Below are 26,274 nucleotides of genomic sequence, written 5' to 3' on the forward strand. Positions count from 1 at the left end.
GTGTCCTTTCTTGTAATGCGCCGCAACACAAGGCATACTTACTGCGATCAAAGCTTTTTTCCGTTGAGATCTTGCATTCCACAGAGCCTTGCTTGCAAGTACTACAAGAACAAAACACACACTTAAGCAATCTGGGTAACCCTCACTGGCATGTGCACTCTGAGTGATGTATCCAAGATATTAATGTCTGCAGAATTTCGAGTTGTTTGTTTATACGTGGTACAAGTTTTGGGGACCTCAAGATAGATAATTTAGGCCAGATTCACAAGACTTTGCATGCACCGTATCAATTCAAATTTAGGTACCCCATATATCCTATCGCACCTAGGCACAGTTTCTAATGCAAAGCATGCTTTGCATCATTCTCGGCACTTTGCAATAGGTAGGTAGGTTGGTTCCTGTTTTGCCCCGCTTTAGGAAAAATTAAATACCATGTGACTGATGTGGGAGTCAAACCTCTGCTGTCGAGCACAGCTGCCAGGTGTTCTAACCATTAGGCCATGAACGCAAGCATGCTTCTCCCATTCTAAAGCCAGCCAGTTCTTTGAAACACTTGGTGCCTGCCTCCTGTGCCGCTTTGTTGTCTTCGTTCCTTGTGACAGCTCGCACTTAGAAGGGCCATGTTAGACAGCGCTATCTTTGGGACTGGCCCTGGGCTTTGGGACTTTGCCCTGCACTTTCCTCGTACCAGCTTATGCTACGTAAATGGTGTGCGACATTGTGCAGACCTCACAATTGCGCAAGTTAATCGAGTTTGAACATTTCCACCCCGAAGTACAAATGCCATCATCGTTTCAACACACACTTAAATCTCGTTATAACAAAGTCGAAAGGGCGCTAAATTTTGTTCGTTAGAAGTGTTAGTTCGTTATAGCCACTGACTAATTATTTGAGACTAATTTATTGCACACGAGCGTGCACTTACTACAGGTAAACCATCACCGAGGTGTCAGCTCCCGTCGCGGCCGAGTGGCTGCGTCCGCAGCAAGTGCTAATCATCCTTATCGATGTCGCACACGGGGAGAAACTGGAATCAAACACATAATAACTGATTTTATTACCTTCCATGTAGATGGCGCAAACCTTTCATGTTGACAGCGCAAAATAATCTGTTATGCTTCGCTGCTGTGTCTTCTTTAACCATAGGACGGCCTTCTTGGCAGCAGCAGCTATCTCAAGCCCGTCTGCACCATCTTCGTGGCAGCCGAAGTAGTGGTGCAGCAGGTCCACCGCGTCCAGCACCTGGGACGATGTCGGTACGTCGTAAGCACAGGGCAGAGTGTCGTTGTCCCCTATGGCACCTTCATCATCACTTCCTTTGTGCTCCCGGGCAGCAAGCACAAAGTCATCGTCTGTCAGCTCCTCCATTGCCAGAACTTCGGCATCTACGCTCACGTAGTCCCAGAAGATTTCATCTTCACACATGACACTGGCATCGTGGAGCGCCCTTCATTACGCTAAAGCTTCGTGTGATACAGCAGCACCACTGGGTAAGGCTATTCGGTCCATTGAGTCGTCGGTGTCAGAGTTGCTTTCGTTGGCATCAAATGATGCACGTCGAAAGCAGTTGGCGATGGTGCTGGCTGTCACATCCATCCATGCCGAATTAAGCATCTCTATTGTCATATACAAATTGACCTTCATGCCACGATTCAACTGCATGTTTAACACAAGTCTGTTTATCTTCCGCTTCCGGTATCCAGCCTTAAATGACATTGTCATGCCTTGATCAAGGCGCTGTATCACTGCCGTGCAGTTCCGGGGCAAGAACCGAAGTTCAATGTTCGTCAGCGCAGCATTGGTGTGGTGGGCAGCACAGTTGTCCAAGAAAAGGCATATCTTGCGATTCTGCCTCTTCCAACTTCTCATCCCAGTCACGCAGCCATACCACAAAAACTTCCCTTGTCATCCAGGCTTACCGGTTTGATAAGTACTGCGGTTGAAGTCGCCTCTTTCCATTAAAGCATCATGGCAACGCGCTTTTTCTTATTACCAAAGGTGGCATCTTCTCCGATCCGTCCATATTCATACAAAGGAGCACAGTGACGTGGACCTTACTATGTTTCCTGCCGTGACATAGCTCACCTATTAATGATAGGGTCTTCTGTGGTAACATTTGGTAGGAAAGATCTGTTTCGTCAGCGTTGAACACATCCTTCTCTTTATACTTTTCAAGGAGAGGACCAACGTTAGCTTTCACCCACGCCGTTGCGGTTTCATTGTCGATGGCCTGGGACTCGCCAGTGACGACCCTGCCAACATTATCGTGGTGCTACTTAAAACGCTGCAACCAGCCATCGCTTGCAACAAAGCTGTCGCAGCCCATGATGCAAGCAAAGTCTATCGCTTTTCTCTGGAGTAGTGCCCCACTCACGGGCAAATTAGCAGCCCTTGCACTCAAAAACCACTTAAACAGCGCCTCTTCCACGGCTTCAAAAGCAGGAGACAGCTGCTTCTTCCGACTACCTTTCACGCCACGTGCAACAGCGCCAGCGATGACTTCTTTGCTGCTGAGGATTGTAGAACGGGTACTCGGCGTGATGCCGAACCCCTTGACCACTTGAGTTTTCTTCGTGTCTGACCCAACAGCCCTAATTATGGTTGCCATCTGATCCAAGGCGATAACTTTCCGTTTTAGCTTCAAGCTGCTGCTGCTGCTGCCATTCATTTCTCTGTCGTGAAACTGGCGACACGGCAGAAACAGCACTGACGGACAGCATACGGAACAACGCAAACAAAGGCACGCGGCACTCGGCTGGCAGTGCACACTGCACACAACGGACTGAGTGGCTTGGCTGCTTGGCCAGCTTGGCTTAGCTTGGAGCGTTGCCGGAGGATGAGGGGCCACCACGGTAGATATGAACTGCTGCATCGGAGGGCCGCAACGTGTCACGCAATTTAAGAAATCTATATGTTCTGTACAAAGTGGCTTGTTGGGTGCAATTTTGGAATGAAGATTTTTCGTTATATCCGTTGATCAATGAATCTTTTTTCGTTAAAACGAAATTTTAAACACATGGGTTTCTATGGGGACTTCAAGTTACAATTCTTTCATTATAGCCATTATTTCGTTATAAGCCGTTTCGCTATAACGAGATGTAAGTGTACGCCACATGAAATAGCAATATGTACTGCGTATGATTGCATAACACGTAGTCACTGATGACGTCACCATCCATGTGTCTCTCACTTACGTTCATCCGCTACCTATGTAGAACCCGACACCCACCATGTCATAGGCTCGCATCCTACGGACAACGCAGAAATCATGCCACTGCCATCATACGATCATCTATAACAGGGTGACGTTGTGTTGCTGTTGTCATGCACACGTATGCTCACGACCCACACAAACGACTACTCAATGTACAGGAACACATTGGTCCACCTGTACGCGCGCGTGCGTGCATGCATGCGTGTGTGCGTGTGTTTTCCGCCGAGACCTCAAACAGTACTAGATGGCCAGGTACCTGCAAAATGCTATGCATAACGTAGATTCCCAGAGTGCATGGAATCTGCATAACTTTTTTTATATACCCTGCACCACTTTCATGCTGAACAAATTAGGACAAAAGGCACTTTGTGTTAGTGCAGTCGGTACACTTTATGATTGGTTAGCATGTGAGCTGTCTTATCGATGTTGTTTCATTTGACGTGAGCTATCTACAGCTTTCTTGTGTTTGCCTCCCCCGGAAGGCACTTTTGTAGAAAGTCCTTTGCAGATTTGGTTGCTTCTATTGGGAGCTTGTGCGGCACTTTCAGTGCTGTTTTCGTATGAAACGATTCTAGTGCACAAAAATGGAGAGGATATACCTAACTTAAGAAGCAAGAACTGCCCCTTTTAAGGCAGGTCAAGGGCCGCACTATATTACTATAGTATTCCACTAGTGACTTTTGAAGGCAGCTCTTTGAAATAAGTCAGTCACATCCATTATCTTGATGAAGAAAAGTTTACATACGCTCACAAGAAGCTAATATGCCTGAAAACTCACTGAATTTTCATATGCGTAGGATGCTGAAAAGTGCCTTAGAATGGGATGAAATTAAATATTATGCATCCAGTATGCCTGTTATTGCAAGGCACATTTTATTGTGCTTCTGGTGAACTTCTGTTGCATAGAACATACATAAGCTTTTATAAATAAACACGTGTTGTCCTGATGTATTCATGGTGTTGTGGCTTCAATGACGCTGCCTTACCATCCAGTGATGTATGGCTTCTGCTTGAACTCTTCCATGCTCTTGTATTGCTCTTTGGTTAGAATGCAGCCACCAGGAAGGAAAACTACATGAAAAGAGGAACAAAAATGAAGCATTAAGCAGGCTCCACGATGTATTTTGTTCGTTCTCAAGTTCTGAGCAATGTGAGGAAAGCAATTTTAGAGGCAATACAGGAGTAGAACCAACTCCCAGAAAATTATGTTACCACAACTCGTAATGATCTGTTTTTCTCTTCCTGTGATAATATAGACACTGGTAAATCTTTTTAATTATGTATTTACTGTTTCATATGTGATTTTTGCATAATTTGCATAATTGTAGTGTACTGGCTATAATTGGTTGTCATTTGTGCTACACTATGTTCTGTGCTACCTCTCTCCCCTATGCAATGCCTTGTGTTGATGTAGACAAAGCATAAATAACTAAATAATTAAATGAAAATCTTCGGAAATTGCACGTCTGATACCAATGTCACATGGGACACTTTCAAATGCCATCAAGCCCAATAGAAATTTAATTTCTCAACACCGATTGGCTCATTTGCACAAGTTATAGAAGGGAGCCAATCACGATCAAGAAATTCAATCCTGATCGGGCTAGATCGCATTTAAAAGTGCCCCTCGTGACCGAGGTATTCTATTGCTGCACACACTGGTATTGTTTATCTGTACCTGCAACTGTTCCCACAATGTTATGTGCAACATGTATATTGTGGGTTCAGCAACCAACCACTGCAGCCGCATTCTAACATTGTAAACGATGGAACAAAAAGGAAGTGTCAGCACATGCATGTTTGAACATGTTTCAGTGATTCTGAACCTACACAGAGTGAAAGCCCACAACTGTGGATCAGTGGCCCTGATGGCATGTCATCGAGGATGAAGTTAAGAGTTCAGTGGCCAGATGTGGTGGTGGTGGTGGTGGGGGAAGGGGCGTGGGGCTGCTATCTGGTGGGGGCAGAATGCACCCCCCTCCTCCCCTCCCATGCTTTCATTTAGGTGAATGATAAATGAGCCACCGAGTTGTCGAGATGAACCCAAAGCCATCCAATATGGTGTCCCTTATACGTAGGCTACTGTGCTGTTCAAGACCCAGAACTTATTAGTTCACACTAAAAAAAAGGCAATTTCGAAGGTAGTCTTCAAAAATACAAGAGGCTCTTCATTGCAGTGGCTTGCCGAATGTGGCATTTTGCTGTTGAGCATGTGCTAATTTGGTCAATTCCCACCATCGCGATTTTTACCCGAGAAGTGTTCGCATTTTTATGCCATTTAGTTGCGCTCATATGCTGCATGGCAACTTATTCAAATTAAAGGAACAAGTTCTGGTGCCACCTTCAGTTCTGGGTGGCTACCAGTACTTTTCTATGGGCCCAAAATTACGTTACTTCAATGCTGAAATTGGCCTTTATTGCATGATGCAAACTTGACTAGTCAGTGCCCTCACCCCAATATCGGCACCAATGGTGGCTGGGTATGTGCCAGATTTGTATGTGCCGCTCTTCAATTACGTAGAAAGTCGTACTTTATAATTTCTCCAGTGCTGAGAGGAATAGAATCTGCGTCATATGTATTCTGGCAATCTCGCCTTAATATATATATATATATATATATATATATATATATATATATATATATATATTAAGAAACGCACCACGCACAATATTAACGGCGGCCACACTTGTAGTACAGCGTGACGAAAGGGAAGTGCAAGAGAGGACCCCTGCTACAGTACAAGCTGCATACGTGACATCTTTCAGCAGTGGCAAACGGTGTATCACTAGATCGCTTCAGTGCTAATCGCATTAATATTACCAGCCATCCTGAAATGTCTGCTTGAAATCTTTCTCTATGTGGGTCAATCGCATACGAGACAGAAATTGTGTTTAAGACATTAGCTACAGCCTACCATCGGAGTCATTGTCATTACCATTGTCATCACAAGAAGCCAGCAGAAGTTTTTGTTTAGGGTGGCAACAGCGATGCATTACCTTCAGGCTTTAAGAGGAAGCTTTAGCTTGGGCCCAACTCCGACGCAGTCTATTGGAAGCGGAATTTTGATTTAGGGCTTGAATTTTGTTAAAAGGATTTTCAGAAATTCAGACGTATGAAAAAAATAGAAGCACGAAGTTTACAAACTAATAGCTCTGCATCAATAACAGATATCGCGATTCTGTAAACGGCATGCATTAGACCATTCAAAGCGGCCAAATTTGATATGTCAGTTTACATCTTACGTGAATTTGTTACGTTGTTCACGAGGGTTCTGCAAAAGTTGTAATTACACATTACTACATTTTTTAAGGTTCATGTGTAACATATCAATTTTGTCCGCTTTAGATGTGCTATCAGGTACAATTCACAGAATTGTGATATCATCTTTTCTTGCTGAGTTACGGAGTTGTAAACTTGATAGTTTCGTTTTCTGAAAATTTACGATTTTTGCCAAATTTTTATTAAAAATTGACAACCTAAATCGAAAATTGGAAACCAACAGTCACTAGATTTTAAGTTTTTCTTTTAAATGCAGCAGACCCCGTCAAATTTGGTGCAGTGGTTGCCGAGAAAAACGAATTCTCCTTTTACATGTATTTAGATAGGAGCACCCAAGCTAAAGCTTCCTCTTAATAAACAAGAATAAGAAAAACCAAGGGGATCGATTTTTTTTTATCGCAACCATGTAAAGCCATCAGACAATGAAGCCAAGGAACGCATAGAGGAAATCGGCTGTGGTTGAAATTGAAATGTAGAAACCGATGAGGAAAAGGGAAAATGAAAACGGACAAAAAGATAACATCCCGCTGGCCAGATCCAAACCCACAACCTCCGCACACGCATGCGTTGTACGACCGGTCATGCTACGGCAGTGGATACAAATCTGACCGCTATCTTGTGTATCTGTGTGTGCTCGATCTGGCCCTGGGAGTGTTGGCCAGTGCCACGCAGGGCCACGGCAGTTGGATGTGGAACAACCTGTTTTGCCTGATGTCATCACGTAGTATGCAAACTTAGGGCGCACACATGTGGCCAGTAAACCCACGTGTACTGCCTGATGGTACCAAGAGTGCCAGATTCGAGACACTTGCTTTAATTAAAAGGCTTACTTTACATGCTGAAGGTAGTGGATACGGTATCACTTCACATTTTTTGGCACTCCAGAGCATGCATAGCAGGACGAAATGGTGAAGTGGTTAGTCCAGGTGTAGGCCACTATTCCATTTGTGATGGTTGTGAAGTCATTCAAATAATACGGAGTATTAAACACAGTGGACCACAAGGGGGACGACAGGTTGTAGTCCGTATGCAGTAATAAAGAAGAGATTGAGATTGACAACGATGGACGTTAAGTGCAGACTCTACAGTCTTCACCTTATTTGTGATTGCCATAATTGGAAACCTGCCATGTTTCTTATTTTTCTTGAAAAGTAAGGTTTGGTGCACAATAAGTTTAAGCGCACATTGTTCTGTACTATGAACCCACAAAAACTGGGTGCGCATTTAATTTGGGGGCATACTAAAATTGGGCTTCGGGTGGGTTAGAAGTGGCCTCTTATATTACAATTATTCAGTCCGCTGAATAATTGGGTCAATTTTGTCGGTCCCATCAATATCAAATTAATGGAAGTGACCTGTATTTAATATCAGCCATGATGAACATTATGTATTGTGATCTTCGGGCTCATTTTGTTGTCCCAACTGCCTTGCAAAGGGTTCATCAACCCACTCAAGCTGTCCATAACAGCTTATAGCCAAATGGACCTCTCCAGGAGCTGTTTTTTTTTTTTCTTTCGGGGAAATAAAATGAAATGAAGACAACAATGGCCACACACCAAACCCCATATGTTTGACCTATAACCTATAAGTTACCCTGTAATCCTCCACTATGGCATCATCACCTTTTAGACAAAGGTTTTCGCTTTCGCAAAGTAGATGCATGCTGCGTACCTAGTCAAGCTATAGTGATGTTGAGTGTAAGTCTGAATTATTGACAACCACACGTCATGTCGTGGCTGGTCTTGCCACGCCCTCGACAGACAATGTAGCGAGCAATGGCTATTGTTCCAACCAACCAGTTGTAGTTGTGAGTTGTGTCGTTGCACGCGTACTGGATTGCACTGTCATTCCCTCGCCATTCAGTATAACATTTCCTACTGCAGATGCCTTCATTGAGGCAAGCATACGCATTCAGTGCAAAATGCTTACTGTAGCAGACGCTGTTTTGCTGGTACTCGCTCTCATATATTGATTATGTCACTACAAGGAACATTTGCACATACAATAGACTTACTAACTTCGGGCACAGAATTTGTTAGATGATATATCAAAATCAAGTGCTTGTCCATGGCCGACAGGCTCACCTGTTTCACTGCCCAAGCTCTCCAGTTGTGATTGGCTGCCATCACCAGAGGGCAGTGCTGCGACGAAAATAATTGGTCAGGGATGATTAGCATGCTTAAAGGGACACAAATATATATATATATATATATATATATATATATATATATTAAGTTATTGTATGCAAGTTACTCTCCTACATTAGCAAAATGCTCACTCTCGCTACGAGAGAAGTCTCAGTAAGCTAGAATAGACGCAATTAATGAAAGATCGGTGGCAAGGCCACATTCACTAAAATTCACTAACGCTCCTGTACTTAGATTCAGCCGCACAGCAAAGAACTTTGTTGTGGTCGAAATTAGTTCAGAGTTCTCCAGTATGGCGTGCATCATAATCGGAACGCATTTCTGGCACGTAGTAGAACACCGTTATTTTTCCTCTTTTTTTTCTTGCAATCCGGTTGTTGCTTTGGGATGCAAAATGCCACCAGTAAATAATGATAAATTATAATTACTAAAGAAAAAACGCAAGTGTCGCTTTTGTGGTAGAGAAAGCTAGCTCTTGCATGAAAAGTGTTCAGTGGGAGATCAATGTGCTGCAGTTTGCGAAGTATATGCTTTCATCTGTCCTAGCTGGTGGCATACAACAGCCCGTGGTCATGCTGTGTAGAAGTCCACGGCACAGCTTTTTCTGTTATGCCAGTGCTTTTGAAATACTGGCCAATGCTAGTTAAATGGTTTTTTTTTTTTTTTTTTTTTTTTTTTAACGTGGGGAGGAACCTTTGTGGTGGCTTAGTGAGTATGGCACGTATCTGCCGCTATAGATGAAGTGGCTCGTTCAATTCCCTTCAGCGGCGGGTCCCTCTTCTGACGGAAAAGGAATGCAACAATGCTCGTGCACTTTGAGCGTGTACATTAACATAAGCCCAGACGATCGAAATTTAAATCCGGAGCCGCACCACTGCGGTGACTGTCATGGCCGGCAGTTCCTTTAACACGTTAATCGTGACGGGTTATCTTTAGGACTTGCTTTCTCGCGTTGTCCTTGCGAAGGTTAATTGTCATGATAGCCAAATGACCTTGAACGATACACGCAAAAAAGCGCACTCACTGGTCCTTGCGTGCGGGTCGACGATGCACTCGCCCAGGCTGGGCTGCCCGGTGAGCGGGTCTCCGACGTCCTTGGTGACGCACACCATGCCCTCGGGGCACTGCAGCGGAGCTGCGGGCGCGTACGCTGGCGCCGTGCTGCATGCAATACCTGGACGGACACGCGTGCACGTAGTGCGTTACTGGTATAATTAGGTTAAGCCTTGCATTCTGCGTCGTCTAGGTAGTTCTGTTCAGCAGGTCAGCACTGTGGATGCTGAAGGCAGCCTCATCTAACAAGGGGCGCGAACGCCTGCTGCGGTGTGCTCGATCGCAACCAGCAGACGTCGTAAGGCGTTGTCGTCTGCTAGTCAAACGCCCACGCGATATTTTCACTTTACACCCGCGAACACATCGAAACACAAATGTCCGTTACGTAATTTTTACCGGCGTTGCAACGTTACGACAATGCAGTAACGGTAACAATTAAGAATAACCGGATCAGTTTAGATTTTCTGTTGCTAGAAGCCAGGAGAATATATAACCGACCCTTAATGACGTCATGTTTCAATGGCGGCGCGTTGCACTTTGGGTGCATGCAAGACGAGCTGCAGTGCACAGTGCTTTATTATGGTCATTTTAGAGCGCAGCTCTTAGGCGCCCGTTCCTTCTTTGAGCGTCGGCGTGCCTCGGCGACGTAACCGAGCGAAAGAGCACAGCGAAAGGTGAAAGAGCGAACGAGCAGCGCAGCGGGGGAAGAAATACGGCGAGTGTGTGAGCAGGAAAGCGGAGGAAGCCAGGTTTAAGCACCACCAGATGGCGTCCGCGACAGCGGGAGCACCGGCCGTGCGGGGGAAAGAAAAAAGAACCAGAAAGCTCGCCTTTGCGCATAGCTTTCGCCGCGAGCGTTCCCCGGTAAAGATTACGGTTGCATATAAGCTGCAGTTGCCGGGAATTAAGCGACAGCTGTGTGACCGGTCTATATATAGCGCCGCGTGTCGTGGCTCTGCCACTCGGTGCTGTTGTCGGTGCGACGCCTCCATATATCGTGAAATGAAAACACGTATGCAGCTGCGCTCAAATTTCGCATTAGGGAGAATCGTAATCGTCGGTGGTTTTTCTTTCTTTCTTCCTCACGCACTTTAATTGGTCAACGTGAGATGGCACGAAGTCAGATATAGTTATTGCACTATTAATATATTGTAAGCGGAGTGGGCACTTTTCAAGTTCCTCTCGAATTCGTCAACAAACACAGCTCGGTCATGACCATACGAAAGAGAAGCTCAGGGGCAACCAAGCATACGGATATTTCTTTTTTTTTTTTGCGTCTGGTTAAGTTAGGTAAGTCGTCATCGTGATTGTCATGCATGTCCCAAACGCTCTAGTATTTCTAGCACTACACTTATCTCCTCCTCCCCCACTAGAAGCGAGGAGGAAAGCATTCGGACACTTATGCCCACACGGACATGTTGCTTCATCTGTTAACATTTCTTTTGCGTCTGGTTAGGTTAGGTAAGTCGTCGTGTCAGCGTAATTACCATGACTGTCACAAACGCTCACATTTCTCACCCTGTGTTTCACTCCTCCTCCCAATGGGAGCGAGGAGGAGAGCATGCTGACACTCTACCCACACGGACATGTTAACTTTTCTTTTTGCGTCTGGTTAGGTTAGGTTAGGTTAGGTAAGTCGTCGTGTCATCGTAATTGACATGCTTGTCACAAACACGCTGTCGTATTTCTCGCCCTACCCTTCACTCCTTCTCCCCCACTGGGAGTGAGAAGGAGGGCACGCGGACACTCTAACCCACACGGGCATGTTGCTCCATCGGTTGACATTTTGCGGAACCCTGAATGAAGCTAGATGGCCAGTTATGCGTCCAATATGCGAAATACTTTGCATAACATTGGCTCCCACAGTGCCTGCGCTTCTGCAGTTTGTATATTATTATTATTATTATTATTATTATTATTATTATCTAGAAATAAGCCGACCAGTTTCTTTCGTCAAGTCATGGAAACGAGCGTAATTGGCTATGCAAATTTTGCTCGAGTTGGATAGCGATGCGCTTGCCACTGCACCCTTGTAGATCGTCGCCGAAGCTCTTTCGCCACGCGTGCGTCGAGCTGCCATGACATATTCACTTCAACGGAAATACCACGTTAAGCCTAACTTGACTTGCAACCGTCCGGTACGTCACACACGCACACATATGGGACTGCTACATTTTATTAATTCTGCAGAAGCGAGTAGCTTAACCTATAGCATGCTTCAAGAGCTATGTTATTATATAACCTAGCTCTTGAAGCATGCTATAGGTTAAGCTACTGGCTTCTGTAGAATGAATACAATATACATATACCTAAAAACCCGTTATGTCACACCAACATACACTGACGCCGGAGTTCCGGCACAAAACAAAAGCAGAAAGAAAATGGAATTAAGGAAAACAACGTTTTGAAAGAATATGTATACCTTATCGATCTAAGTTCTGATTGAACATTTCTTTTTGGCGTCTTTATAAATGTAAAATGCCGCAATTCTCAACGAGACAGATAATGCGCTTTTAATTTTGAATAAGCGCATTTCTGCGTCCTACAGGTGGGCAGCCTCCTTAATCCAGGTATAGCAGCGAGTCGCGGCCGTCTTTCCGTGCCCGTTCAATCGGACTGCTACGCTGTCTCCTGGAGGGATCCGGGTCGGATAGCATGGCCTCCTACCGCACTCTTCGGTCAGTGTGTGGGTGTCTACTTCCCTATACCATGTGGCATTCGTACTTCTGCATTAACCCAACAAATGCATAAAAGTAACCTCTGCATGGAACCCAATCTAATGCTCGCGGACGTCCGCAGCATCAAAACCCGTCCAACTATATATATATATATATATATATATATATATGAGCCACGGAAAAACAGTCGCAAGTATACGGCTCACCGGTGAAGTGATTCGACGTCTTCGTGCCGTTGCTCGGGCGAACTTCTTTCGTCCAGTCGATAACTGAAAAGGAGTGAGGGGGAAAAAGGAGGAAAGAAAGGTGAGACATTGCGCAGAGCTGTACGATATAACTTGGATATATAATTGTTGCACAAGATGCACCGCGCCTGAAATAAAATCTGCGGCCCCCTCTTCTTTTCATTCTGATAGTGCTATATATATATATATATATATATAAATTGACTTCTAATAATCCCTGTCGAGTTACTGTAGGAAAAAGGCGGGGCTCTTATACGTATGGGAGCAAGATGCGCAGTTTGCTGGAGTAAAGTGGCCTTCCAATTAAGGGGGCGTGGCAGCTATTCGAAATAACCCCGTCTTAAAGTGGGCGCATTCGCAAAGCCTGCATGCAAGCTTATCACCCGTGTGCAGGCATAGAATTCCGCGTAAGGACGCGTAAGTGTTTATATATATAAAGCGTAATAAATGAGCCAGTATGACCCAATGACCCTCCAGTCGCCTCCGGACCCCCCCCCCCCCTCGCCGCCTTCTTTTATTCCTTAAATCGCGTGCTTTCTCAAAAGCATGGTTGCCGACAGCTCGTTCGTACAATAAAAGGGGAAACAAACGAACAAAAAAAAGAAAAACTGGCTGGCTGAAGTCCCTGCATTTATGTGTGTATATGTAGGTATGGTGCCTTCCCGTACTCTCAATCGGCCGCGTTTCCGTAAATCGATTAGTGATGATTATATTCGAATTATATTCAAAATTTGGAATATTTGCTCACCCGTAGGTTTTTTTTTTTTTTCGGAGGCTATTACGTGTTGGTCGAGTGGTCCAGATTGGGACCCTTTCCAGTGCGCTCTACCAGAAGGCTCCACCATTGCCGCTGTGAATTATCGGGGGGGGGGGGGGGGGGGGGGCGATCGAACCATTCTTTCTGGTTCTGGGGGTCGGATTTGGAGGGCAGAAAACATGTGCTGTAGTCAGAAGGGGGTGGGGGGGGGGGGTGAGGGAGAGGCGGTTACAGATTATGTTGGGCCGATTTAGTGGGATGTGCGACGACCCCCCCCCCCTCGCCCCCTCGCCCCCGTCGTAGACCACGGAGTGCTCTCCTGCACCTCTAACGGAAACGGAGAATCATGTCCGTGTTGACGTAGCCCTGCAGCAGCGAGTGAAGCGGGAACTTCCGGGAAGGCCTTATACGTTCGTGGTATATATATATATATATAATGTGGGCCGTGGGAATATGGGGTGTCTGTGCTCTTCGGAAAGCAGTGGCCTCCGTTCTGTCAAACAAGTTGCCTCGGAGAGAGAAAGGCTGCCCGTTTATCTCAAAGGCTTTGCTGTCCAGCGAGTCGCTGATTGAGAAGATCTTGAGGGAAGCGATGGACACTATATAGAAAAAAAGAGTTTCTTTCATGTTTGCGCTTTACGGACCGTTGCAAACATGTATGCAGAAGGCAGGGGGCTTCAGCCTTCTCTATAGTGCTTTCGAGGAACAACAGCCAACAGGCGCGCGCAACGACACCGAATATGTAGCGTGTGAGAAAGGTCGCACGAAGTGACGTTTAGATTATATACCCCGTCGCCGTTCGAGTGTCTTTTCTTTTTCTCCACTTTGCGTCTTTGCCCTCGAGACTTCCGGGAAAAAAAAAGGCGTCGTTTCGCGTGACGCGCCCGATTGCAACGTTCCTTTCATATTCGTTCTACGCGACCCGGCTCCCCTCTACCTCTTGTCTTCTAAGCCTCGATCCCAGTTCGCGTGCCTGTGCCGATTCCGCTATAGCTATAGAGGCACTTCGCATCGCGCTCTCCGTGAGAGCTTCGTAACAACAGCCGCGGTACGTCGCCCAGCTGCCAAGTTGCTGATAACAGCTTTGAGCCTACTCAACCCCCTCCGGGGAGTCTCTTCGGGAAACAGAGAGAAAAAAGAAAGAAGAATACAGAAATAACGAGCAAAGGAACGAGCTATACAGTTGCACGTATGTACACGCCGCCGCCGCTCCCTCGGAAGGATGGGTGCGGGGACCTCAGGACGATGACACGCCCCCTTCTCATCTCTGTCTATTTATCTTTCTCTCTCTCCACCACTACCACACTACCGTATGGTAACCTCGTATGTGTCGCTAATTGCGCGCGTCGCCGCACTTATAATTGCCCACGTACGGCCGCCGTGTATGCGTCCAAGGCGTGTCGGAAGCGCGCGAGACAGTGCCGCGGCGACCACATGTGCGGAACGCAGCGGACGTGCACCCGCGCCACGGTCACCGGTAGATGGCGGGAAAGGTGGCAGACGGTGACGCAACCCGCCGCCCTGTTCCGAAGGGGACATCCGTCCAACCATCCGGTCTTGGCGTCGTCTGCGACGACATGCACCGAGCCCGCCCACCCCTTTTCGAGATAGTGGGCCATATGTTTCGCTACCGCGAAAGCCTTTATCTATCGCGACCGCTCCTCTTGCCTAACCGTATAAGAGAAAGGAAAAAGGATGATAAAGATCAGGAGGGAGCGTCACGCGACATTCTCGAAGGCTCCTCACCGAAAAAAATACGAAGTAAGAGTTCATGGGAAATGGGCCCTCAGCGCGTGAGAGGCAATTGAGCGGTAATTTCTAGCCGTCGAGAGCGGCTACAAAGGGATCGCGACGAAGGCATCCCTAAACGCTACCACGAACCAACCAATGCATGGTCTGGCAACCATGTAGGAGTCTATTTCCCAAGAATCAACGCGTGCGTAGGCCTTCGAAGTACAGGAGGGATGCTGTCAGAAGAGGTTGCCTTGCCGAGGCTTGCTGCCTGACGCCCATGCTCCATCCTCTAGTCTTGTTCTCCTCCTCTATGTTACCTGCCCTCTCTTGCTCGTCTCTGCCCTGCTATGGAACCACGCACGGGCAGCCCTTCTGCACCGCTATGCGTCTGTGCGTGAAGCTCTCTGCCTTGGCTGGGTCTCTGTGGGTTCCACAGCCCTGTTAAATCTCTTATGCGAAGGTAATTTACTCCATTTTACTCCATTTTACACCATTTTACTCCATTTCCGAAGGCTCTAGCTACTCCCCGATTGAGGAAGCTGACTCCGTTTGCGCCCAACCACACTGAACGCACTTCATCCGATTGTACTTCCCTCATGTACATCTCCCAGCCACCGTATGACAATAGAACTATACAGAAGTCGTGTAGACGTCCTTTTGTATACGTGAACCACAGGCTCACGTGATCTGGACGGGCGCGGCCATCTTGTCCACGCAGAAAGCCAGCGCATTTTGTTGCATATATACGCTCAATGCCGAAAAGAATTTCCGACACGGCAGCCTTCCTTTTGTCGCCGTTCAACTAACGAACGTTTCTGAAACAGCTATGACGCCACATGCTCTATAGGTGTACCGTTCTGCTGCTGACGATAACTCTGCGTGCATCTCCGGTGTTACAGGACGCGCGTACAGACCTCCCGTCGAGCAAGAATCACTCAACATCAGCATGTGTGTGTTGAAAGCTATCCGTACTTGGCATGGTGGGACAGCAGAGACATCTGCTCCCGAATGAGGATCGAACTACCCCTTTTTCTTTCTGCATGCGTGCTGCCTGTCTGAGAGCAGGCTAGTATTTGCTGACTAAGGTCAACATTTAGAACTGGACTCGCTCGATTGTGCACGGTATCGGTTCGACTCTGAATCTGCAGTGTGCACGTAGGCAGAGGTGCACGAATGCGAGTCGTTTGGGCCGTAACAAAACGCCGGGAACGAGGAAACGTTGGCAGAGTATAAATATCGCGACTTTTTCGAAAAGAGCGATAACGTGCGTTGCATGTGTTGCCCTCTGTATTCTCTCGTTCGGTTCCATACGACAAGATACTCGTGGCATGTGAATAAAGAAACTCTATATACCGCGTCATTAATGGCATCGTGCTGTGCAGTTTGTGATTAGAAACGTATGTCATGATGCCGTGTTTTTTTAAGACAAATGTCATCCTTAGCGAGTTACCCACACTTTTCCGTATCGGGTATGTTATGTTTTCCAGCCTTTATGTCGGTCGATGCCGCAGATAGCGCAGGCTAAAAAACGCGGGCAAATGTCGAAAGTAGTGCAGTTTTATAAAACATGTGGGCCGATACTCTCGCAATAAAACTGCATTTCGAGCGAATTGATTATCTTTGATTTTTTATATAGAACCGAGCGCAAAAAAAAAAAAAATGAAACAGGACGGATTCCTACTACCTTCCTACGGATCTCCTGCTCCCCTTACTCGAGGGGTGACGCGATCGAGTGCCGTGAGCAGTGACACCGCCCGATCCTCACCCTCAACTCGCTGGGGAAGGCATTGCCTTTGATCGACTCTTCAACAAGGCGTGGAGTCACCTACCAACTTTTTTTTTTATGCATGGTATAAAAGTACAAGTTACATGGTACAAGTTGAGCGAAACACGATGTGAATGCGGCTAGATTGGAGTCTTCGGTGCACTCAACATTGTAAAAGCACCACTATGTAATGGCATCCAGAAGTGGTCTTCCTGGCGAAAATTTTGCTAAAGCGAAAATTGGTTTCAGCTGTTGAGCGGAGAACCACATCTAGATAAAGAAAAAAAAAAAATGTTTGATGTTTCAGTGCAGTTTCGAGGGAGTGGTTTGTAGGTGACAGTGTGAGCTACTTTAAATTGCTCCTTTTTTCGAGGAGGGGCGGGGGGGAGGGGGTGACTGCCCCCCGTATACTGCTTTCCATGCACTGCATCGAACGTTCGATCGTGTATTTGCGTAGCACGCTGGAACGCACGCGATGCCGTCTTTTGGCTACACTGGCCTTTGCTCTCCTAAACATCCACGACCCACCCTTCCTTGCTAAGGCGAGTATGAGCTGCGCAATACCAGAGCGCCTTAGTTTTTTTTCGCAACTGTATCGCCATTTACCAGATACGTGGACGGCAATAACAGCTTTGGTAGCGACAGCTGGTGGCGCAGAGCTTAACCATGGATAACATAAAGCAGTGACCAACCGTATTCCACTAAGGTGCTAGTGTAAAGTATATAGACAGCGATATAATCGTTAGCATGCATATTATTATTATTATTATTATTATTATTATTATTATTATTATTATTATTATTATTATTATTATTATTATTATTATTCGACGAGACCACCCACGTAACCCAAAAAACGTGTCCCACGAGTTGTCGCTACTTATATTTTGTGCCGTCAATTCTGCGTCCCATTGTCTTCCATTACCAGCGCTGCTACTGCGGTTCACGTCTCCCTCCCGCAACCCGGTAATCCGAACAGGGTAGTGCCCTTATAGTATACGGACTAGCTAAATGCCTGTACGCAGTGCGCATGCGCATACAGCGCTCTTACCCTGTCCTCGTCGCGCCTTCCGGTCTCCCTCTAACTGCACTGTGCTGCCGGCCGCTCTCGCGCGTCACACACGGAAACCGTATATACATACACCCCGTCCAAGTTCGTCTGTACATCCAGGTCGTCGACCTTAATAAAGCTGGCCAAGAGAGCAACATGCGTGCATACCTGGTGGAGGCGCCAGCTTGGGCAGGCAGGTGAACACGCATCCGTTGAAGCAGCACCGGTGGCTGTTCCAGCGGCAGTCGTCGTCGCTCGAACAGGGATGGGCCCGGCACCGGGCTCGGGGCACCGGCACGCGTGGGGCCGGGCAGTCCGCCGTGTCGGGGTTCAGAGACAGCAGGTCGGCCAGCAACTTGGACAGCTCCGACTGCGTCAAGTCAGCATCGACACGGTCATGATCGTAACGTCATAAACGACAAACAAACGCGAGCGTTTTCTCCGCAGAGGAAGGAAAAAAGATGTAGGCTTAAGCACACTGCGCACCGCGATTTAAACCGAACGGGTCGGCCCGGCCCGACCCGCGATCTGAGCGCGCGGTAGGTTTTTAGTGCTCCCGCACCGCAGGTATAGAGCTGCGGCAGGGCAACCGAACGAGTGCGCATCGATTAAAAAAAAAAAACTACCAGGTATCAAACACTCTCGGCCAATAGGCTGAGTTTCAGAGGTCACGTGTTGGACCGATACTGCGAGGGGAAAAAAAGGCGAAGGGAATGGCTTCGCGGAGAGTTGGCTAGCCAAGGCTTAGCTGCTTGGCGTAATGCCTCACTCCAATAGTTTACTTCCTTCCTCCATGATTTTCTCCTTTGCGCGATGGAACTAAGCCCACCATACCAACTCCGTGCAGTGCGGCCAATCGGTATCCAATCGTGTCAGCCAATCAGTGACGAGAGCTGGCTGCGTGTTCCAGAGAAAGGACGAGGGCTCACCCACTGTGCCCTATTACCCCTTCTGTGACGCTTCCATTCAGAAGCAGCGTGTTGGAGGACCGAGTCGGGCGCGGTTGCTTTTCAACTTCCCGGTCCGCCTTTAGTCCGCTGTTGCGCTGTACAGTCGACTCCCGTTAATTCGACCCTTGCGGGACCGCAAGTGTCGGTCGAATTATCCGAAAGGTCGAATTAACCTAGCTCGAATTAACGGGAGTCGACTGTGCCGTGACTTCCATTCAATCGGCGTAGCGTAGAAGGTGATCAGAGACAGACAAGTACCTGCCGGTGCACCCCCCCCCCCCCCCCCCTGTTTTTTGGTTGTTCGACGCGACTCGTAGCTTCCCCTGCACTGCGTGGAGTCGATGAGGTGCAGTATGTGCACGCACCAGTCGCCTTCAGCTCCATGGAAGCTGCAAGCAACCTCAGCTGTACCTCATCCAATAAGAACAAATTTTAAGAGGAAGCTTTAGCTCGGGTGCTCCTTTCTAAATACATGTAAAAGGAGAATTCGTTTTTTTCGGCAACCACTGCATCAAATTTCACGAGGTTTTCAAATCAAATCAAATCAAAATCGTTTTATTTCAGGGTATTTCCTGCGGAGACAGAGACTAAAGGCTGAAATAGCCTGACTGGGCCCCTGCCCCCGTTCAGTTCATACAGCATTTACGCGTACAATAACATATACAGTAAGGTGCACATTATATTAAAATTACAGTTGCACTCAATGTACAGCCGATGAAGGAAAGAAAGTGACTTCTAATACATCAGATAAGAAGTATGAAATGCATACATGTGTACATAGATCACGCAGATAGATATACATATAGAAAAGGTCACACAGGATTCATGTGTTAGATAGCTAGTAGACCCTTTATCCTGTTACAGATATCTAGATAACGATTATATACCAGTACATTGTGCTTACAAAACAGAAAAAAAAGAAAATCAGGAATGTCATGGTCATAGTAGAAAGTAATGTAGAACAGTCTACAATACACATCCTGTTCTGACAAGGAACGTTTTGTCGCATTTAAAACAATAACTTAAGATCTAGTGGCTGTTGGTTTCGAGTTTTCGATTTAGGTCGTCAATTCTTTTATTAAAAATTGGCAAAAATCGAAAATTTTCAGAAAACGAAACTATCAAGTTTACAACTCTACTCAGGAACGAAAAATGATGTCACATTTGTGTGAATTGCACCTAATAATACATATAAAGCGGACAAAATTGATATGTCATACATCAATCTAAAAAATATAGTAATATAGAAATAAGGCTTTTGCAGAACCCTTGTGCTCACCGTAACTAATTCACGTAAGATATAAACTTACATGTCGAATTTGTCCGCTTTGAATAATCTGATGGATGCTGTTTACAGAACCGCGATATCTGTTATTGATGCAGAGCTAATAATTTGTAAACTTCGTGCTTCTATATTTTCAAACTTCCGAATTTTTGAAAACCTGTTTTAAAAAATTCGAGGCCTAAATCGAAATTCGGCTTGCATCAGTCACTATAATTTAACTTTCTCTCTCAAATGCAACACATTTCAATTAAATCGGTCCAGGGGTTATATCAGAAAAAACGCTTTTACGTTTCGCGTGTACTTTAATAGGCCGCGTCGGAGTTGGTCCCGATCTAAAGCTTCCTCTTAAGTTAAAAAAAAAAAACGCGAAATGGGGCGTATTCATTTGCGCGCTGTATAATCCACTTGTCGTCAAGCGCACAGTTTTCCATCGCATCGACGAGAAACAATAAGCAGCCTAGTTGTTAGCACTAAAATAAGCACTCGTTGTTAGTGGTGCTACGCTAAGCGATACGCCTGTAATAGTTAACGAGAAATAAGTGCCATTCCGCGTCAAGATTATAAGCGCGTATAGGATAGTTATCGTGCGCCCTCCCGTCACGTTCCCGTAGTGGTGCGTCCCGTGGAGGCACGTTTAAATTCCACTTTAAAAAAAAAAGTAAGAAACGGATACACTTTATCGCTCATTGTGTTCTAAGTGAAAGAAAGGGCAAATCGAAAGTTTGTCGCACCATTCATTTGTTGTAAATAGATTGCAGAGCCTCCTATAGTCCGTTCGCAACAAATCTGAATACGCTAAAATATTAAGGTTCAGGATAAAGCCTTGGAAGTGAAATAGGAGGAGGAGGAGGAGGAGGAAATAAAGAGAGAAGGCAGGGATGTCAACTAGTAATGCGCCTGGTTGGCTACCCTGCTCTGGGGAAAGGAAAGTGATATAGCTTTTCAAAAAGTACTATATAGACAGAAACGAAACTCGAAGGTGTGCGTATCGCTTATCGCGTGCCGATTCCGTATACCGGAACTGCTGCGGGAACTTACTCGTTCAGGCCAAATCGATGCGCATACACAGGGTGGGTGCCGTCGGGAATTCAGCGCCTTTATTTTTCTTTTTTAGTTTTTCTTATAACACCGAAAAATACGCGCAACTATCTTAGTCAAAACAAATCTGTACCGTGGACGAAAGGAACCGACAGTATTGTCTCGGTAACTGTCAAGTATGCCGACAGTATTCGCTATATAGTAAGATGCAGCGTTGAAGCAGGTCGTGAAAGCTCTTCGCAAAACGTTATAAATAACGAGAACAGGATCTCGATAACGTGCAAAATAAACAAATACCATATACATATATACATATACATATACATATATACATATACATATATATATACATATACGTATACATATAGGAGTGACCAAGACAGGTTTTTTTTCACGAGCTAGTTAGAGTTAGCGAAAGGATCAGGTCCGAGGCAAAGTTAAACGGCGAAGGTGACGAACAAACAAAATTATAGTGCTTATATGGGCTCCGGACTAAACACGAACATAAATAACCGACACAGAAATAATATACCGTAGAAATGAAACCGAGGGATTAAGTTCGACAAAGCGGTAAGAGATATAAACGTGACGTGCGCGTGTGTGTATACATATATATATGGCTATCTTGAGAGAAGTGTTTGCGTGTCGGCTGTCTGGAGTTATGTAAATGTTTTCGGGTTCGCGAAGCTGTTATCGGCCTCGGTGTAAACTCTTGAACAGAGCTCTTGACACCCCCCCCCCCCCCCCCCCCCCTACGCATCCCTTTCGGCGCCGTGTCCACTTCAGAGGTCTCCTTCGTATAATTCTTCTTTTCGTCTTTTCATCAAAAAGTTGCTATCTCTTAGCGCTTGAAGAGAGTCGATTGACATCGCGCGCTACGAAAATACGAACATGTATGTATATGCGCGACCGCTAAAGAGGGAGACGACTCCGAGCACCATATCGGCGATTGAAACAGGACGAACCGGACCGCCATCCACCCGTCCCCGTAAATTGGTGCAGCGTTATTTATGGACGCTGCTCAGCTGGGCGTCGCCTTTATAGGAGCCAACTACAGTGCTTTTTTTTTTTCGTCGTGCGAGAACTATTCTTAGTGCCACAGTGCAACTATAGCAAAAAAGGATTAGTCCAAAATTTTGTGTGCGCAACGCAAACGTGTGCGTCAGAAACAACTTGCGAGACGTTTATGTATTTGTGCCGAATTTATAGAAGAAAAAAAATTTGATGGGCGCTTAAGCTTCGTCTTTGAGAGCGGAACGCCGATAGCATTCAAAGATCCCCGAGTGCTTCTCACGCTTCCCGGCAACTGGAGCGTATGTAAACGTAATGTTCACCGGGAAACGCTGGCCGCGAACGCTATGCACGAAGGCGGGCTTTGCGGTAGAAACACGGCCTCTTGCGTGGGCCATGATGCGACGGAGGCGAGCGCCATCTGGAGCTGTTGCAAGGAACCGGGCGCGCCGCTCCGTGGACTCCGAGACACCTACGCGCCGGCGTGCGAAAATGGCAGACGACGCGACCGGTCTGTGTGCGTGTGTGAAGCGCTGGAAAAGGGGTTTCTTTGAGTTTTGGCGTGACAGAATTATGTTTTCTCGCACAATCAAATTACAATACGAGAGCTATCATGCCTGTAGGTTGTGTGTTTCTATACTTTCAAACTCGCCAATTTCTGAATATTCCTTTTTAGAAATTTCAGCTCCTAAATCAAGATTGCGCCCCAAACCGTCACTAGAATTTAACTTTTTCTCTCAAATGCAACAAATTTCATTAAGTCGGCCCAGTGGTTAATCTGAGAAAAGCTTTTCTGCGTTTTACGTGGATGTGAGTATATATAGGCGGCGTCGGAGTTGTGGACCCCAGCTAAAGCTTCCTCTTAAGTAAGCGCCAGCATCGCAGCTCGCCGGAAGTGACGCATAACCCAGACTTGGCCTGACCTGAATTGACGTAGCCTGCCTTTCGATTTACATGCATAGCGCATGCGGCAGCGTTTCCAACACGCTTCCCATGTCTTCAAAGCGCGCGTCGCGCAGTCCTGGGATTGACGTCACATCGTGTGTAGCTGCACCATGCACACGCCGCCATAGGTGCGTGTCATGTGCTAGGAGGTTGTCTGCGCGCTGTTAAAGGTCTGCGTGGTTAACCGATGATCACTAGCCTTACGGCTTCATTCTTATTAAAGCACATATCCGTTCATATTGAAGCACCTTCAAGAGAGTGGTATTTAACACGACTGCTCACAGGAATGGTTCACGACGTCTTCCCGCACTTCGGCTGTGACATTATTTGCGGGTGGTCAGAAAATCTCATTCTAACATCCACACAGGAAAAAAAAAAAAAAAAAAAAACGTGGAAAGTGCGTTGGGAGTGGAGGGTGTATCATTTCTGTGGTTATGGCGTGCACAGGCAAGAGTGGCGGAAGATTGTGGCACTTATCTTTTAAGTCTGCGGAAGGCGTCGAGATCGAAGTCGCGTTTCTTTCGCAACATGAATCGTAGCACTTGACAGCGTATAGCTGAGCGGCGACATTTGGCAAGGAGGTGGCCCTGCAGTTTCCCGGACGCGTTTCCAAGATGAGAGGGGGGTGAGAGGGGAAGAGGGCAAGGCCGCCGGGCCCATTTCAACAGACAGCACTGAAACGCACATACCTTGATAGCAAAAGCCAGTCTTCGCGAACCGCCGCGGCCTATCGACACTCGAAATGACGATGGAAACACGTCGGCACTCTTGCATCGCACCGCAATCCTTTCACCCGCCTACTCCTCCCCCCCCCCCCCCTCTCTACCCCAGTCAACCCTTCCTGTATGTCGCGACGATCGTCGACTCGTCGTATCCTACTCGTTCACAGTAGTATCCACTCAAGTATTGTTGTCGTTTTATACCGCGCTTACATACAGAGGCCGTGCGAACTTGCGAATCCATCCGGCTAACACAAGGCGCTCCCAAAGCACTGAACTCGTGCCACGTGTAATGCAAGCTGCTCGTTGATCGATTGGTCGATCGACTGGGCGAGTTGATTGACAGCCTTTTCATCTGCGTTCTCGAATACGGCCGCTTGCTCGGCGCCCTGCGGGAGGCGACGGGGCTAACGAATAAGCGTGCGATAAAGTGGCTGCGCCTATCCTCGAGAACTCGCTCAGCCCTATATGAGTTCTCACGGCGAACTTTTTCCCAGCGTGTGTGTCTTCCGTGGATCTCTTCCGAGAAAAGGGGAGAACGTTGTACGCGCAGAGAGGCGAGGGGGCTTCGATGTATGCGCGCGACGCGGAGCAGAGTTGCCGAAACACGTGTGCCCGTGTGGGAGAGGAGGCTCGAGGTCGGAAAGCTAGACGGAGGGGAGGAGAGGAACAGCGAGCGGAGTTCACAGATAGAAGTCGGGAGGGCGTACACGGTGTTACGTTTCGCCTACAACGCGCGGTAATGCCGGCGCGGATGCAACGGACGCCGGGGCTTTGTTCAAAGCGGCGGACATTTTGGCCCGTCCGACGCCGCCGCAACGCCTGCCCGCCAAGCGTGTCCAGGCGTGTTTCAGTGCCACGTGTCTTCGTGTGTGCGTGTGTGTGTGTGTGCCCTCGCTTGTCAAAGCGCGGCAGCCGGGGAGCGGAGTTCCCCGAATGAGGAGCCTGGACGTCTCTCGGCTCAACTGTTCGCGCCGTCGTGTGGGTGAGGGTTGGCGATGCGTCACTACACTCGGTTCAGCAGGTCTCTCGGCCCGACAGTTCGCGCCGTCGTGGGGTCATGCTCCGCCGTCCCGTGACCTTCTCTTTTGGACCGCGACGCCGAGGGTATAAGAGCAGCTGCCCCCGGACGCCAGGAGAGAGGCTCCGATTTGTACTGTTGAGTTACGTGCTCTCCCGTCTCTCCACTTCGGTCGACCAGACCGGCCGCTCTTTTGCTATGTTAGAATAAACAAGTTGTTCTGTTACCAGTCTTCTCTTGCTTTACCGGGACCTTCGGATGCTTCCAGTGCCCCAGGCCGCCAGGCCAACGCTACCCTTGGGGCTTGCGACCCATTGGCAAAATCGGGCGTCGGCACCGAGACCCCATCAACTCGTGCCAGCGGTACGATTCCAACATCTGGTTGCCAGCGGTGAGATCGCGACAACGGAGGCCAGCAGCGAAGAGATGCGGTTGACTGTATGCTGAGCAGCACAACGACCATCCGGGAGCAGTGCAACGAGCCCTGTGTGATGACTGGTTGCCTGCAGCGGAACGACTGCGCTGAATTCTTGACTGCGAGGTTTGGTGAGTGCGGGACTTTCTTCTTCTGAGTTTTGCCAGGCTTTTGTTAGTGTTAGAAACAGAGCTGGTAATTGTGGTTGTCGTTGCTACCGGGTTAGTTTGCGGCAAGACAATAGTAGGCAGTAGAGAAAGCAGCATTCAGAGCAGCCATGGATTTGAAGTCGTTGCGCAAACCGAAATTGCTGGAGCTTGCAAGAGAGTTGGGTCTGGATGTCTCAGACAAACTCAGAAAACCAGAACTGCTAAGGGCTATTCTTGAGTTAGAAGCTGAGGATGACGAGCTGTCGGAATGCCTTGAGACCATTGAGGAGAGGGAGACGGCAAAAAGACAGGAGCGTGAACTTAAAGAACAGAAAGAGAAAGATGAGCGTGAACGAAAAGAACAGAAAGAGAAAGATGAGCGCGAACTTAAAGAACAAAAAGAGAAAGAAAAAGAAGAGCGCGACCGTCAACACGCTTTGGAAATGAAGCGTCTCGAGTTAGAGATGGAACGCGCTCGTAATGGAAGTCAGGCACACGGTGCAGGAGAACGAGTATCGTTCAAAATGACTGACCTGATGCGGCCGTTTAAGCTTGGAGAGGACATTGGTTTGTTCCTGGTTAACTTTGAGCGAACGTGCGAGAAGCAGGGGTTCTCTCGGGAAACGTGGCCACAGCGCTTGCTCACTTTGCTACCCGGCGAGGCGGCCGACGTAGTCGCTCGCTTGGAGAGAGAGGAGGCAGAGGATTTCGACAAAGTGAAATCAAGTCTGCTAAAAAAGTACCGGCTGTCAGCGGAGGCGTTCCGTCGGAAGTTCCGGGAAAATGAGAAAGGCAGAAGTGAGTCATATACAGAGTT

At 47.3% G+C, this 26,274-nt stretch overlaps 1 protein-coding gene across 1 annotated transcript in view; it reads right to left on the reverse strand.

The window, feature by feature from the left end:
• Positions 1–26,274, reverse strand: part of LOC126547327 (uncharacterized) — a 92,925-nt gene that overhangs the window by 4,422 nt on the left and 62,229 nt on the right. The window contains exons 2-7 of the mRNA XM_050195295.3: positions 18,093–18,294; positions 12,579–12,641; positions 9,666–9,815; positions 8,579–8,635; positions 4,201–4,285; positions 43–101 (exon numbers count right to left, since the gene is read on the reverse strand). Of these exons, the coding sequence (XP_050051252.1) occupies positions 43–101; positions 4,201–4,285; positions 8,579–8,635; positions 9,666–9,815; positions 12,579–12,641; positions 18,093–18,294 (616 nt within the window). The remainder of the gene's footprint in view (positions 1–42; positions 102–4,200; positions 4,286–8,578; positions 8,636–9,665; positions 9,816–12,578; positions 12,642–18,092; positions 18,295–26,274) is intronic.

This window comes from Dermacentor andersoni, chromosome 3 (assembly GCF_023375885.2).
Source record: "Dermacentor andersoni chromosome 3, qqDerAnde1_hic_scaffold, whole genome shotgun sequence".
Lineage (NCBI taxonomy): Eukaryota > Metazoa > Arthropoda > Arachnida > Ixodida > Ixodidae > Dermacentor > Dermacentor andersoni.